Below are 14842 nucleotides of genomic sequence, written 5' to 3'. Positions count from 1 at the left end.
TTTTTGAAATCGGACACTGTGGTGGGATTAACAACAACTTTATCTTTAAAATGGTGTGAAATACTTGTATGTTTGAGGAATTTTAATTATGAGATTTCTGTTGTTTGAATTTGGCGCCCTGCACCTTCACTGGCTGTTGTCAAATCGATCCCGTTAACGGGATCTTAGCCCGTCTCAGCCATAAGAGGATAATGAAAGAAGATTGAGAAATCTAAAGAGATAAAGGTTGCAGACAGGAGGAGAACCTGTATAGAGAGGTGTGTTTGTTTACATACAGTATGTGTGTGTGAGACTGAGTGTGTGTTTTGTGTGTGCGTGTGTGAGCGTGCGTTCGTGAATTCGTTCATGCACGTGCTGCCATGTGTGTGTATTGCTTTGGACGGTCTCCTTATTTAACAAATTAGAGGCTGTCATATAGCAGTCAGCAGGGTTCACTTGCTGAGTGTGGTGATGGAAAATACTGCACTGTATGTACTACAACACATGACAAACATAGGCAGCTGCCAAGCATGCATACACATACAGTACAATACTGTATACCCACACACAAACAGCCACACATACAGGCACACAGCCAGGCGATGACTGACAAAGAGATCAAATCAAATGCTAAAGAGAAAAACTATCTGAGAGCTCGCACTTCTTCAACCTCTGCTTTAACAAACAGAAAACATATTTCAGAGAGAGGATACACTTTTCCATGTAACCTCTGGTGAAATCGTAATGGGCTCTCCACAAGTACCCCCCTGTGGCAACGTATTTATTCATCATTCAGCGCCAGGACTAGCCTTGTCAGGGGCCAACTTGGCCCGACAGCGGGCAGCACCCAAGCATTAAGTGGCATATCTCTAATGATGCCTGGTCTCCCTGTGCCCTGACACTTTAATTGGCACCTTCACAATGGCAGGAGTCAAAATAGGACGGACCCATTTTAGTGCCCTCTTAAGTGCCCTACCTATGCTAATGAAGTCCCCTAAAAGCATTTCTCCTCCACAAGTCCCCTCTCTCTATATCTCTCCTGGCTTAACGATGTAAAAGGAGTGCTTTCACCTTTCCAACGAGGCGTTTTAGACAAGTTTGTCTCTTATGATGGAATAATGTGCATTCATGACTGTACAGTCCAACAAATTGGTGATGCATGTTGCTCTACGGGAAACACATTCCAGTTGATGTAGATGGAAACAAGAAGTATAATGAAGTGAAGGTGAGCAGCCAAAGAGATCATGTCTCAGAGATGCTCCCCGTCCATCCAGGGGTTGAACAACATCAAGCCAGTCTATTCAATTCAGAGGGATTGGGGTATTTTACAAAGGGCTTTACCGCTAGGACTTGGTATTATAAAATGAATGTGTTGTCTATTAATAGCGTTTGATAAGGGGTTGTAGAGGTGGTCACCAAACAGACATGGCATCTGACCGAATGCCAAGAGGAAGGTTTGTGATTGGATGGGGGTTGGGTGGAGCCTGGTGTTTCCAGGAACAGGAATAACCTCTCACAGGTAACTTTGGGGCACCGGATTGCTTAGGGCGACACAAAATACTGTGAAATGGACGGTGGTTTTTCAGAAAGGGATATGTAATGACTTGATGTGTTTCCCAGTATAACACTGTGATTGGACAGGATTCTGAGCAGAAAGGAAGGTGAGCTGAGACTTACGTCTATGTAGTTGGCGTTGATGTAGTCGGAGTTGGGGTCTCCCAGGAGTGGGTGGAGCTTGACTCTGTGGCGGTTGTCTGGAATGGACACAATCAGCCATGTTTCCAATTGCATTACAGTACATCCACACCACATACAACTCAATTAAATAACACATCCATACATAAAAAAAAAAACATTTTATAAAAAAATCTGTACATAAAATAACACATTTATTGTAATAAATTGACAAGGAATGCCTACACGCATTTCAATATCACTTTCCTTTCAACCTAAGAAATAAAAGGTGTACAGCCATGTACACCTGGCTCCCGGGTGGCGTGGCGGTCTAAGGCACTGCATCTCAGTGCAAGAGGCGTCACTACAGTCCGTGGTTCACATCCAGGCTGTATCACATTCGGGCCGTGATAGGGAGTCCCATAGGGCTGCGCACAATTGGCCCAGCGTCATCCGGGTTTGGCCGGGGTAGGCCGTCATTGTAAATAAGAATTTGTTCTTCACTGACTTGCCTAGTTAAATAAAGGTTACATTTTAAATATACAAACGGTATAAATACAGCCAAACAATACAGCCCACTCAACATGTGGTAGAGTCGCATTGTACAGATCCGACTCAGGGTGATGACATCTTGCAAGGGGAAAGGTTACGGTCAATAATAACCATGCACAAATGAATAGCAATCATACTATACTGCAAGTAAGTACAATTCATATTTAATGTAATTATGTATATAGTGTCCACACTATAATACTTCTCCCACCTTAATTTCAGAGGACAAGTACAATAGTGTCTAATTTGAGAAACAAACACCTAACAAGTCCTCAACTGGCAGCTTCATTAAATAGTACCCGCAAAACACCAGTCTCAACATCAACATCATGCGTATTTAACCTGTTATGGCTGCAAGGGGCAGTATTGAGTAGCCAGTTAAATCGTGCCCATTTCAAACGGCCTCGTACTCAATTCTTGCTCGTACAATATGCATATTATTATTACTATTGGATAGAAAACACTCTCTAGTTTCTAAAACCGTTTGAATTATTTCTCTGAGTGAAACAGAAGTCATTCTGCAGCACACTTCCTGACCAGGAAGTGGAATGTCAGAAATCGATGCTCTGTTCAACTTCCTGCCTATACATGGGCATGATACGTAAGAGTCTACATACACTTCATACACCTTCCCCTGGTTGTCAAGAGGCGGTGAGAGAAAAAATGTCGTGTTTATCTTGGTCTGAGGTGGAATTAAAGCTCTTTGTTTGACGTGACCGTCCACTTCCTGTTTCTGGAGCGCGCGAAAGAGGACATGGATTTGCCTTCTGTTTTGCTCTCGTTATGGACGACTAACATCTCCGTCTTAGATTTATTTGATACATGTGACCATATCATCGTAAAGTATGTTTTTTCAATATAGTTTAATCAGATTATTAAATTTTTTTCGGGAGTTTTGCCGTGTTCCGTTCTCTGACTTTGTTGACGTTGGAGAGATCCGTAGCACTTGGCAAGTGCCCATGCTAAATGAAGAGGGAAATTTGCCGTTCCAGATCCAAACAACGACTGTTCTGGACAAAGGACACCTTGTCCAACATTCTGACGGAAGATCACCAAAAGTAAGAAACATTTTATGATGCTATTTCTAATATCTGTCGTGCATGTGAACTGGTCGTGGGCGCCCAAGTGTTTCTGGCTATTGTGGCTACGCTAATATAACGCTACATTTTGTTTTCGCTGTAAAACATTTAATAAATCGGAAATATTGTCTGGAATCACAAGATGCCTGTCTTTCAATTGCTGTACACTATGTATTTTTCAGAAATGTTTTATGATGAGTAATTAGGTATTTGACGTTGGTGTCTGTAAATATTATGGCTGCTTTCGGTGCAATTTCTGATTGTAGCTGAAATGTAAACTATGATTTATACCTGAAATATGCAAATTTTTCGAACAAAACATATGCTATACAATAAATATGTTATCAGACTGTCATCTGATGAAGTTGTTTCTTGGTTAGTGGCTATTTATATCTTTATTTGGTCGAATTTGTGATAGCTACTGATGGAGTAAAAAACTGATGGAGTAAGAAAAGTGGTGTCTTTTGCTAACGTGGTTAGCTAATAGATTTACATATTTTGTCTTCCCTGTAAAACATTTTAAAAATCGGAACATGTTGGCTTGATTCACAAGATGTGTACCTTTCATATGCTGTATTGGACTTGTTAATGTGTGAAAGTTAAATATTTAAAAAAAATATCTTTTGAATTTCGCGCCCTGCACTTGAGCTGGATGTTGTCATAAGTGTACCGGTGTCGGGCTGCACCCCAAACAGGTTAACCAGGTAGGCTGGTTGAGAACAAGTCATCATTTACAACTGCGACCTGGCCAAGATAAAGCAAAGCAGTGCGACACAAACAACAACACAGAATTACACATGGAAAAAACAAACATACAGTCAATAACACAATAGAGAAAAAAAGTCTATATACAGTGTATGCAAATTAGGTAAGGGAGGTAAGGCAATAAATAGGCCATAGTGGTGAAATAAATACATTTTAGCAATTAAACACTGGAGTGATAGATGTGCAGAAGATGAATGTGCAAGTATAGATACTGGTGTGCAAAGGAGAAAAACAAGAAAGAAAGTTTGGGGCTATTTACAGATGGGCTATGTTCAGGTGCAGTGATCTGTGAGCTGCTCTGACAGCTGGTGCTTAAAGTTAGTGAGGGAGATATGGGTCTCCAGCTTCAGTGATTTTTGCAATTCATTCCAGTCATTGGCAGCAGAGAACTGGAAGGAAAGGTGGCCAAAGGAGGAATTGGCTTTGGGGGAGACCAGTTAAATATACCTGCTGGAGCGCGTGCTACGGGTGGGTGCTGCTATGGTGACCAGTGAGCTTAGATAAGGCGGGGCTTTACCTAGCAAAGACTTATAGAGGACCTGGAGCCAGTGGGTTTGGTGACGAATATGAAGCGAGGGCCAGCCAACGAGAGTATACAGGTCACAGTGGTGGGTAGTATATGGGACTTTGGTGACAAAACGGATGGCACTGTGATAGAGTGTTGGAGGCTATATTGTAAATGACATCGCCGAAGTCAAGGATCGGCAGGATAGTCAGTTTTACGAGGGCATGTTTGGCAGCAAGAGTGAAGGATGCTTTGTTGCGAAATAGGAAGCCCATTCTAGATTTAATTTTGGATTGGAGATGCTTAATGTGAATCTGGAAGGAGAGTTTACAGTCTAACCAGACACCTAGGTGTTTGTAGTTGTCCACATATTCTAAGTCAGAACCGTCCATAGTAGTGATGCTGGACGGGTGGGCAGCGATCGGTTGAGGAGCATGCATTTAGTTTTACTTGCATTTAAAAGAGTTGGAGGCCACGGAAGGAGAGATGTATGGCATTGAAGCTCGTCTGGAGGTTAGTTAACACAGTGTCCAAAGTAGGGCCAGAAGTATTAGAATGGTGTCGTCTGCGTAGAGGTGGATCAGAGAATCACCAGCAGCATTAGCAACATCATTGACGTATACAGAGAAAAGAGTCGGCCCGAGAATTGAACCCTGTGGCACCCCCATAGAGACTACCAGAGGTCCGGACAACAGGCTCTCCAAATTGACACACTGAACTCTGTCTGAGAAGTAGTTGGTGAACCAGGCAAGGCAGTCATTTGAGAAACCAAGGCTGTTGAGTCTGCTGATAAGAATGTGGTGATTGACAGAGTCGAAAGCCTTGGCCAGGTCGATGAATACAGCTGCACAGTATTGTCTCTTATCGATGGCGGTTATGATATCGTTTAGGACCTTGAGCGTGGCTGAGGTGCACCCATGACCAGCTCAGAAACCAGATTGCATAGCGGAGAAGGTACGGTGGATTCGAAATGGTCGGTGATCTGTTTGTTACCTTGGCTTTCGAAGACCTTAGAAAGGCAGAGTAGGATAGATATAGGTCTGTAGCAGTTTGGGTCTAGAGTGTCTCACACTTTGAATATGGGGATGACCACGGCAGCTTTCCAATCTTTGGGGATTTCAGGCGATACAATTTCGGCTGATAATTTTAGAAAGAGAGGGTCCAAATTTCTGTTTGAAAAAGCTAGCCTGTGTATATTGGTTTCTAACTTCCCTGAAAACTTGTATATCGCGGGGGCTATTCGATGCTAATGCCATACGCCACAGGATGTTTTTGTGCTGGTCAAGGGCAGTCAGGTCTGGAGTGAACAACGGGCTGTATCTGTTCCTGGTTCTACATTTTTTGAATGGGGCATGCTTATTTCAGATTGTGAGGAAAACACTTTTAAAGAATAACCAGGCTTCTTCTACTGATGGAATGAGGTCAATATCCTTCCAGGATACCCGGGCAAGGTCGAATATAAAGGCCTGCTCGCTGAAGTGTTTTAGGGAGTGTTTGACAGTGATTAGGGGTGGTCGTTTGACCGCAGACCCATTGCTAACGCAAGCAATGAGGCAGTGATCGCTGAGATCCTGGTTGAAGACAGCAGAGGTGTATTTGGAGGGCAGGTTGGTTAGGATAATATCTATGAGGGTGCCCGTGTTAACGGATTTGGGGTTGTACCTGGTAGTTTCATTGATCATTTGTGTGAGATTGAGGGCATCAAGCTTAGATTGTAGGATGGTCAGGGTGTTAAGCATGTCCCAGTTTAGGTCACCTAACAGCACGAGCTCTGAAGATAGATGGGGGGCAATCAATTCACATATGTCCAGGGCACAGCTGGGGGCAGAAGGTGGTCTATAGCAAGCGGCAACGGTGAGAGACTTGTTTCTGGAAAGGTGGATTTTGAAAAGTAGAAGCTCAAATTGTTTGGGCACAGACCTGATGCTCCAGATACTCAACTAGCCTAAAGAAGGCCAGTTTTATTGCTTCTTTAAATCAGCACAACAGTTTTCAGCTGTACTAACATAATTGCAAAAGGGTTTTCTAATGATCAATTAGCCTTTTAAAATGATAAACTTGGATTAGCTAACACAACGTCCCATTGGAACACAGGAGTGATGGTTGCTGATAATGGGCCTCTGTACGCCTATATATTCCATAAAAAAACAGCAGTTTCCAGCTACAATAGTCATATACAACATTAACAATGTCTACACTGTAGTTCTGATCAATTTGATGTTATTTTAAATGGAGCTTTTCTTAAGCTTTTCTTTCAAAAACAATGGCATTTTTAAGTGACCCCAAACTTTTGAAAGGTAGTGTATATGACAGTCCTTATTTCTTTTCAACTAGATCTGCTGTTCCAAACAAACACTAACACAACAAGTCTCTTAGTCTCAATGACTTTGTTAGTCTTTCAGGATGCTTGTGACTATGCTGTGACCTGCGCAGTACTCCTGGTGTGTCACGAGACACCAGTAAGGCGTGTCCCAGTGGAGCTGAGTCTGAGGGCACAGGAGCGGGTTGGGTGTTTGTGAGAGAAAGTCCATCAACCTCTGCTGGAACCACTGAATGCCCCTGTTCCTCAGACACTGTTTCCTGTGGGGTTTTAACTTATATAATTCCACTCGCAGCTGTTCCGTCTGAAAATATGGTATTTTCTTTGTCATAGCGCAGGCGGATATGGTCCTGATGTCTGCACATGACTCAACCATCAGTCAGTTTGACTACAAGGAGACTGGACCACTCTGACTCAGAATGACACCTGGCGACCAGCGCTTACTGTTTGTGAAGTTGCGGATGTAGACAGTGTCAATGGATTTTAACTGTATTTCCCTCGCGTTGTGGTCATGTCTCGCATTAAGTTTCTCCTGCTTCCATTCCACTCGTGCTTTGATGTCCGTACGCAGTAGATCCAGATGAGCTATTGGCTTTCTGCCCATCAACATCTCAGCTGGAGCATGTCCTGTTGTTGTTTGTGGCGTGATGCAGTACTGGAACAAGAACCGAGAGAGCTTAGTTGTGATGGTTCCCCCAGTCATCCTTTTGAGCCCCTCTTTCAGTGTCTGCACAGCCCGCTCCGCTAAGCTATTTGAGGCCGGGTGAAACGGAGCGTTGCGGACATGGCGAATCCCGTTTCTCTACATTAATTCTTGGAACAAGTCACAGGTAAAGGTTGTTGTGTCCGACTCTTGCTGAACACAAGAGAGTAAAGCATGAATTGCAAACACCTGCCAAAGTTTTTCGATGGTTGTGGCCGCTGTGATGTTGCTCATGATGTGAGCCTACAGCCACTTGGAGCGCGCGTCCACCATGACAAGGATCATGTGGCCCATGAAAGGGCCTGCAAAGTCTATGCGTAGCCTGGACCATGGGTGGTCAGGCCACACCCACAGATTTTTGGGTTGCGGGTTGCGCCATCTTCTGGTTGATCTGGAACTCAGAACATGATTTCACTTTGTTTTCTACATCCTGATCCATGTTAGACCACCAGATGTAAGATCTGGCTAAACTTTACATCCGGGAGAACCCTGTGTGAGCCTCATGGACCTCATCCATGACTTGCAAATGGCCAGGGGTGGAACAACCACTCTGGACCCAGCTCAGTTTTGTGTTTGCATAAGGTCTCAGTCCATCATCCTCTATGACAGGAGGCCAAACGTGAATCGTTTCACTTGGGCCAGGATAGGGCCTTTGATAGGATCCCGGTCTGTCCACTGTTTGATCTGTTTGGCATTCACAGGTGAGTTTGACAATCTCTACATCAGGAAAATTGTCTTGGGAGGCACCACAGTTGTGCCAGGCATCTCTGGTAGCGGGAGACGGCTGATCGCGTCTGTATTTGAATTATCCTTCCCCTCTCTGTACGCGATAGTGTACTCGTAAGCTGACAGTGTTAGGGCCCAGCGCTGTATCCTTGCTGAAGCCATTTGAGGAATGCATCTTGATTCGCTAAAAAGACTCAGTGGTTTGTGGTCAGTGCATATGGTGAAATGATGACCGTAGAGGTACTGATGAAAGCGGTTCACAGCAAAGACTATGGCCAGACCTTCCTTGTCTAACTATGAATAACCCTTCTCAGCACTCGTTAGTGTGCCTGATGAAAATCCAATGGGTTCTCTGACCTGTCCTCCATCTAATGAGGGAGTACTGCCCCAATGCCATAGGGTGAAGCGTTACATGACAGGATGATCTCTGTCTTGGTCAAAATGAACCAGCAGTTGTGTCGCTTCTAGTAGTGCTTTCACTTCCATGAAAGCTTTCTCTTGTGCTGGCCCCCACTTCCATGTACAGTCTTTGTGGAGCAGCTGATAAAGTGAAGCCACATTGTTGACAGCTCAGGGAGGAACTTACCACAGTAGTTCACCATGACAATGGAACAACCTGAGCTCAGACACGTTCTTGGGGTTTGGAGCATCCTTGATTGCGCCACAGGATACAGACCCTGTGCTGTGATCTTGTGACCTAGGTATGTCACGCTCTGTGCTTGGAATGTGGACTTGCTACGCTTCAGGCGCAGGCCTGTCTCTGAGAATCTCTTTAACACCTGGTCCAGATGGTGGAGGTGCCCCTGTAACCAGGCTGTCGCCCAGGTACACTGCTACATGAGGGATCCCCTGCAGTAGACTGTCCATTGTCCTCTGGAAAAAGCATGGTCTGGACGCCACTCTGAAAACCAAGCGGTTGTACCTGAACAAGCCTTTGAGCGTGTTGACTGTGACATACTCTTTTAAGACCTCATCCAGGAGGAGTTGTTGGTAGGCGCAACTCATGTCAAGCTTTGAAAACATCTTCTCTCTTGCAAGCATCGCGAACAGGTCCTCCACCCGTGGCAGCAGGTAAGCAACCAGCCTAGAGGCCCTGTTGATGGTGGTTTATAGTCCCCACATATACGCAACGTGCCATCACTTTTCAGAATGGGAACGATTGGAGCTGCCCAGCTTAATGGGAGTAATGATGTTTGTTTCCTGCAGCCGCTCCAACTCATCCTCAACTTTCTTTTTCATGCCGAAAGGCACTGTCCTGGTCTTGGAAAAGTGAGGTTTGGCCTGAGGATCCACGAACAGCTTAACTGCAGTGCCCTGCAGTGCGCCCAGTTCATCTTTGAAAATCTCAGGGTACTTTTGAATGACACCATCAGTCACTCGTGTGTGTTTTATCTCACCCCAGTTCAGTTGTATTTTGGTGAGCCAGTCACACCCTAGTAAACTAGGCCCATTCCCTTTCACCACCAGGAGCCGTGCTCTCGTTTCCTGGTTGTTGTATGCAATGTCCACCTCCAGAGCCCCAAGCAATGGCATCGTCACACCGGTGTACGTACACAGTCTGATCCCTGCCGGTGTGAGGGCTGAAGCTTGTTTTGAGCCCCATATTTGATTGTAGGTCTCCTCACTGATAACAGAGGCAGAGGCCCCCGTGTCAACCTCCATTCTCATCTGCTTTCCATCTACCTCCACTGTAGCATAGATAGGCTCTGTGCGCGGCTCACTCACATTAAACATGTTGTAGGAACAATGCTCGTCCTCCTCCTCTGTGCTCTTTAGGTGGTGAGCTACTGACTGCAGCTTCTTAGCTGTGAACTTGCCCTGCTCAGTCTGGCTAGCTCCTAGGACCCCTGCATTTTTTTGATAATGTCCCTTTTTGTTGCAATTGTGACAGACAGTATCCTTGAACTTACAGTTGTTTGCATAATGTGTTCACCCACATCTGAAACATTCCACTGCTTATCCCCTTTTTCCTGCCGCCTCTTTTGTCACCTGACGCACTGCACAACTTCCACTTTCGGCCTTTTGAATATTTATAGCATTACAAGCCATCACCATCCCCATCCATTGAGATAGTTCCAATGATCTCTTGAAATTCAGTGTGGCTTCCACCAGCAAACAGTTCTGTATGCTGTCATCATTAATGCCACAGACTAATATGTCACGGAGCATGTCCTCTAACATAGCCCCAAACGCACAATGTTCAGAGAGTTCACATAATTCAGCAACAAAGTTAGCAACAGACTGACCGGAAAATGGCAGTTAAACTTGAACCTATGGACAATCACTGACGGCTTTGGATTGTGGTGAGTCTGAACGAGAGCAACTAAATCCACAAAATTAATTTTCCCGGTCTCCGTTGTGTAGCCAAATTCCTCATTAGCTTTTAGCCCCACAAACACACTCAAGAAAATAGAGCGCTGTTTAGCCTCATCTGTAATACTATTTGCCAAGAAAAAGTGTCCCAACCTTTCTCTTCCATAAACTCAGTGATAGTCCCAAACATTGCCATTATAACGGCAACTTGTCCTTGACCCTCATTAGCGATTTTCACTTGCTACTGATTGTCGCCATCAATGTTTCACTCGAGTGGCGGCTGCTCTCTGTCGCCTATTAATCTAGCTAACTAGCTAGCTAGCTAAGTGACTACCTCCACTGTTTCTTAGCTAGCTAGCACATCGCCCTGTACATGCTGATAAAGTTTTATCCTCGTCACCAAAAAGACATAGTAACTTGACAAGGAATTCCCACACGCATTTCAATATTACTTTCACCCTACGAACTAAAATGTGTACAGCCATGTACAAACAATACAAATACAGCATAACAATACAGCCCACTCAACATGTGGTAGAGTCGCATTGTACAGATCCGACGGGGTGATGTCATCATCCAAGGGGAAAGGTCACGGTCAATGCCAACAATAACTATGCACACATGAATAGCAATTATACTATACTGCTGGTTAGTACAATACATATTCAATGTAATTATTTATATAGGGTCCACACTATAACATACAGTCAAAGTCAGAAGTTTACATACACTTAGGTTGGAGTCATTAAAACTAGTTTTTCAACCACTCCACAGATTTCTTGTTAAGAAACTATAGTTTTGGCAAGTCGGTTAGGACATCTGTTTATGCATGCCCATACCCTAACCCCACCACCTCCATGAGGCACACGCTGTCTGCCATCTTCCCGGTAGAGTTGAAACCAGGATTCATCTGGGAAGAGCTCACTTCTCCAGCGTGCCAGTGGCCATCGAAGGTGAGCATTTGCCCACTGAAGTCGGTTACAACGCCAAACTGCAGTCAGGTCAAGACCCTGGTGAGGACGAAGAACACACAGATGAGCTTCCCTGAGAAGGTTTCTGACCATTTGTGCTGAAATTCTTTGGTTGTGCAAACCCAGTTTCATCCGGGTGGCTGGTCTCAGACAATCCCGCAAGTGAAGAAGCAGGATGTGGAGGACCTGGGCTGGCGTGGTTACACATGCTCTGCGGTTGTGAGGCCGGTTGGACCTACTGCCAAATTCTCTAAAACGACGTTTCGGGTTCAGGTCTGGAGACTGGCTAGGCCACTCCAGGACCTTGAGATGCTTCTTACGGAGCCACTCCTTAGTTGCCCTGGCTGTGTGTTTCGGGTCGTTGTCATGCTGGAAGACCCAGCCACGACCCATCTTCAATGCTCTTACTGAGGGAAGGAGGTTGTTGGCCAAGATCTCGCGATACATGGCCCCATCCATCCTCCCCTCAATACGGTGCAGTTGTCCTGTCCCCTTTGCAGAAAAGCATCCCCAAAGAATGATGTTTCCACCTCCATGCTTCACGGTTGGGATGGTGTTCTTGGGGTTGTACTCATCCTTCTTCTTCCTCCAAACACGGCGAGTGGAGTTTAGACCAAAAAGCTCTATTGGGTTGGAGTCTGTTTGATTGAGTGTGTGGACAGGTGTCTTTTATACAGGTAACGAGTTCAAACAGGTGCAGTTAATACAGGTAATGAGTGGAGAACAGGAGGGCTTCTTAAAGAAAATCTAACAGGTCTGTGAGAGCCGGAATTCTGACTGGTTGGTAGGTGATCAAATACTTATGTCATGCAATAAAATGCAAATTAATTACTTAAAAATCATACAATGTGATTTTCTGGATTTTTGTTTTAGATTCCGTCTCTCACAGTTGAAGTGTACCTATGATAAAAATGACAGACCTCTACATGCTTTGTAAGTAGGAAAACCTGCAAAATCGCAGGTGTATCAAATACTTGTTCTCCCCACTGTATATGGCTTTTTTATTGCGGTTTTGGAGCAGTGGCTTCTCCTTGCTAAGAGGCCTTTCAGGTTATGTCAATATAGGATTCGTTTTACTGTGGATATAGATATTTTTGTACCTGTTTCCTCCAGCATCTTCACAAGGTCCTTTGCTGTTGTTCTGGGATTGATTTGCACTTTTCGCACCAAAGTACGTTCATTTCTAGGAGACAGAACGTGTTTTCTTCCTGAGCGGTATGACGGCTGCGTAGTCCCATGGTGCTTATACTTGTGTACTATTGTTTGTACAGATGAACGTGGTACCTTCGTTTGGCAATTGGATGAACCAGATTTGTGGAGGTCTCCAATTTTTCTTCTGAGGTCTTGGCTGATTTCTTTTGATTTTCTTATGATGTCAAGCAAAGAGGCAATGAGTTTGAAGGTAGGCCTTGAAATACATCCACAGGTACACCTCCAATTGACTCAAATTATGTCAATTAGCCTATCAGAAGCTTCTAAAGCTATGACATCATTTTCTGGAATTTTCCAAGCTGTTTAAAGCCACAGTCAACTTAGTGTATGTAAACTTCTGACCCACTGGAATTGTGATACAGTGAATTTTAAGTGAAATAATAAATAAACAATTGTTGGAAAAATTACTTGTGTCATGCACAAAGTAGATGTTCTGACCGACTTGCCAAAACTATAGTTTGTTAACAAGATATTTGTGGAGTGGTTGAAAAACGAGTTTTAATGACTCCAACCTAAGTGTATGTAAACTTCCGACTTCAACTGTATTTTTACCTCAGGTTCTTCCACTGAGGTAAAAATATCTATTTTACATGGAAGACCTGGCCAAAAGAACCTACATATCAATATTTTCATGTAAAAGGATATAACACATATTTGCAATTGACAATATTGCTTACGGTGATCAGTGCATTCGTCCCAAGAGGGCTGGCATGTCCATGATGACTTATATCCCATCAACGTGTCATGCCTCCCTTTAGTTTTGTCCTTATTTTTGGTGCAGTCCCAGCCATCAAAGAAGCTCTGTGGAGGGGTAGGGAAGTATATGTTAATGATACTATCACCAATACCACCCTTCCCCTATCGAGTCAAACATATTTACAATGCGTTTCTTCTAAACCATTATTGTGTTTGAGCGACGTAAGGGAAAATAGAAAATGATTGGGTATAATTGGAGCAATATCTTTCAAGTAGTGAGCCAATGCATACATCATGACGGTGTAGTGCTATTCAAAGACCATTCGAACTGAAAGGGAGTTCAAAAGCATCGTAGATGACAAGTAGCTACCTGTTCACATTAACTGATCATGCAGAACATGTGGAAGAACCTTAGCTTCATGTTCACACACAGACAGAACACTCTAGAAAATTCAATACGTCCTGCCTAGTCATAGCCCCATGCACAACTCTGTTCCAACATGCTCCTGTCCTCTCATCAACATGCCCCACTATCGCCATCCCATGACAGTCCTGACTCCAGGGCAACCCCAGCAGCGTGATCCAGCTCTCTTATGCTCTCATCAGCCAAACTACTCCTCTCCCCTAGTGTGTGGGGTCAAGTTTCCCCCCACACACACCCCTGTGGTTGTTCAGCCAACAGGGGGGGGGGACTGTGGGTGAATCCAAGCCTGCATGCTGAGCAGGGGAAAACAACCCCTCTGCTCCCCACAGAGAGAGTAACCACCCAAACTCTGCCTGCGATTACACCAACCCCCCCCCCCCCCCCCCCCACACACTTTTCCCCAATATAGACTTGGAGAGTGAGGCCCATTGATCGGGGTGGAGGGTGCAGGGAGGGAGGGAGGGGTTAATTGGTTCTGAGGATCACACAAAAAATTAAGAGTAAACTCGAATGAAAGACAAGACGAGACACAGTGAAGAACAGTCTGAGCCGTTACATAACTGTGTTATGAATAATTTTGCTGCAGTGTTCACAAATTATCGCTGTCTTTTTTCTCCCCCAGTGCAATATTACTGTGTCAACCAGCCCACCGGTTTTGACTACTTTCCTTTTTCCTAATCATGGAGAAGTATCCCACCGGGGAGAAATGCTTCAGGGCTGTGTGCCCTCCAAAATGTGGCCCGACGCATCCAGACAGCCATGGAAATCAGCCTTTACAGAGGTACTGGAATAATAAATGGGTTTAGTTCTGCTTGTCTCCCAAAACAAAACATTTCCCTCTCTACCTATGGTAAAGTACAGACTCAGTTCCACAGTCTGAATGTCGAGAGATATTCAATTATTTAACTTTTATTTAACTAGCC

General features: G+C 44.4%; 1 protein-coding gene across 1 annotated transcript in view; it reads right to left on the bottom strand.

Moving 5' to 3' along the window:
- Nucleotides 1-14842, bottom strand: part of LOC120047098 (receptor-type tyrosine-protein phosphatase U-like) — a 281387-nt gene that overhangs the window by 50128 nt on the left and 216417 nt on the right. Inside the window, exons 17-19 of the mRNA XM_038992639.1 lie at nucleotides 13548-13600; nucleotides 7696-7724; nucleotides 1657-1733 (exon numbers count right to left, since the gene is read on the bottom strand). Of these exons, the coding sequence (XP_038848567.1) occupies nucleotides 1657-1733; nucleotides 7696-7724; nucleotides 13548-13600 (159 nt within the window). The remainder of the gene's footprint in view (nucleotides 1-1656; nucleotides 1734-7695; nucleotides 7725-13547; nucleotides 13601-14842) is intronic.

The sequence above is a fragment of the Salvelinus namaycush genome, chromosome 5, assembly GCF_016432855.1.
Source record: "Salvelinus namaycush isolate Seneca chromosome 5, SaNama_1.0, whole genome shotgun sequence".
NCBI lineage: Eukaryota > Metazoa > Chordata > Actinopteri > Salmoniformes > Salmonidae > Salvelinus > Salvelinus namaycush.
Note: the sequence above shows the minus strand (reverse complement) of the source record. Positions and strands in the feature narration are given on the sequence as shown.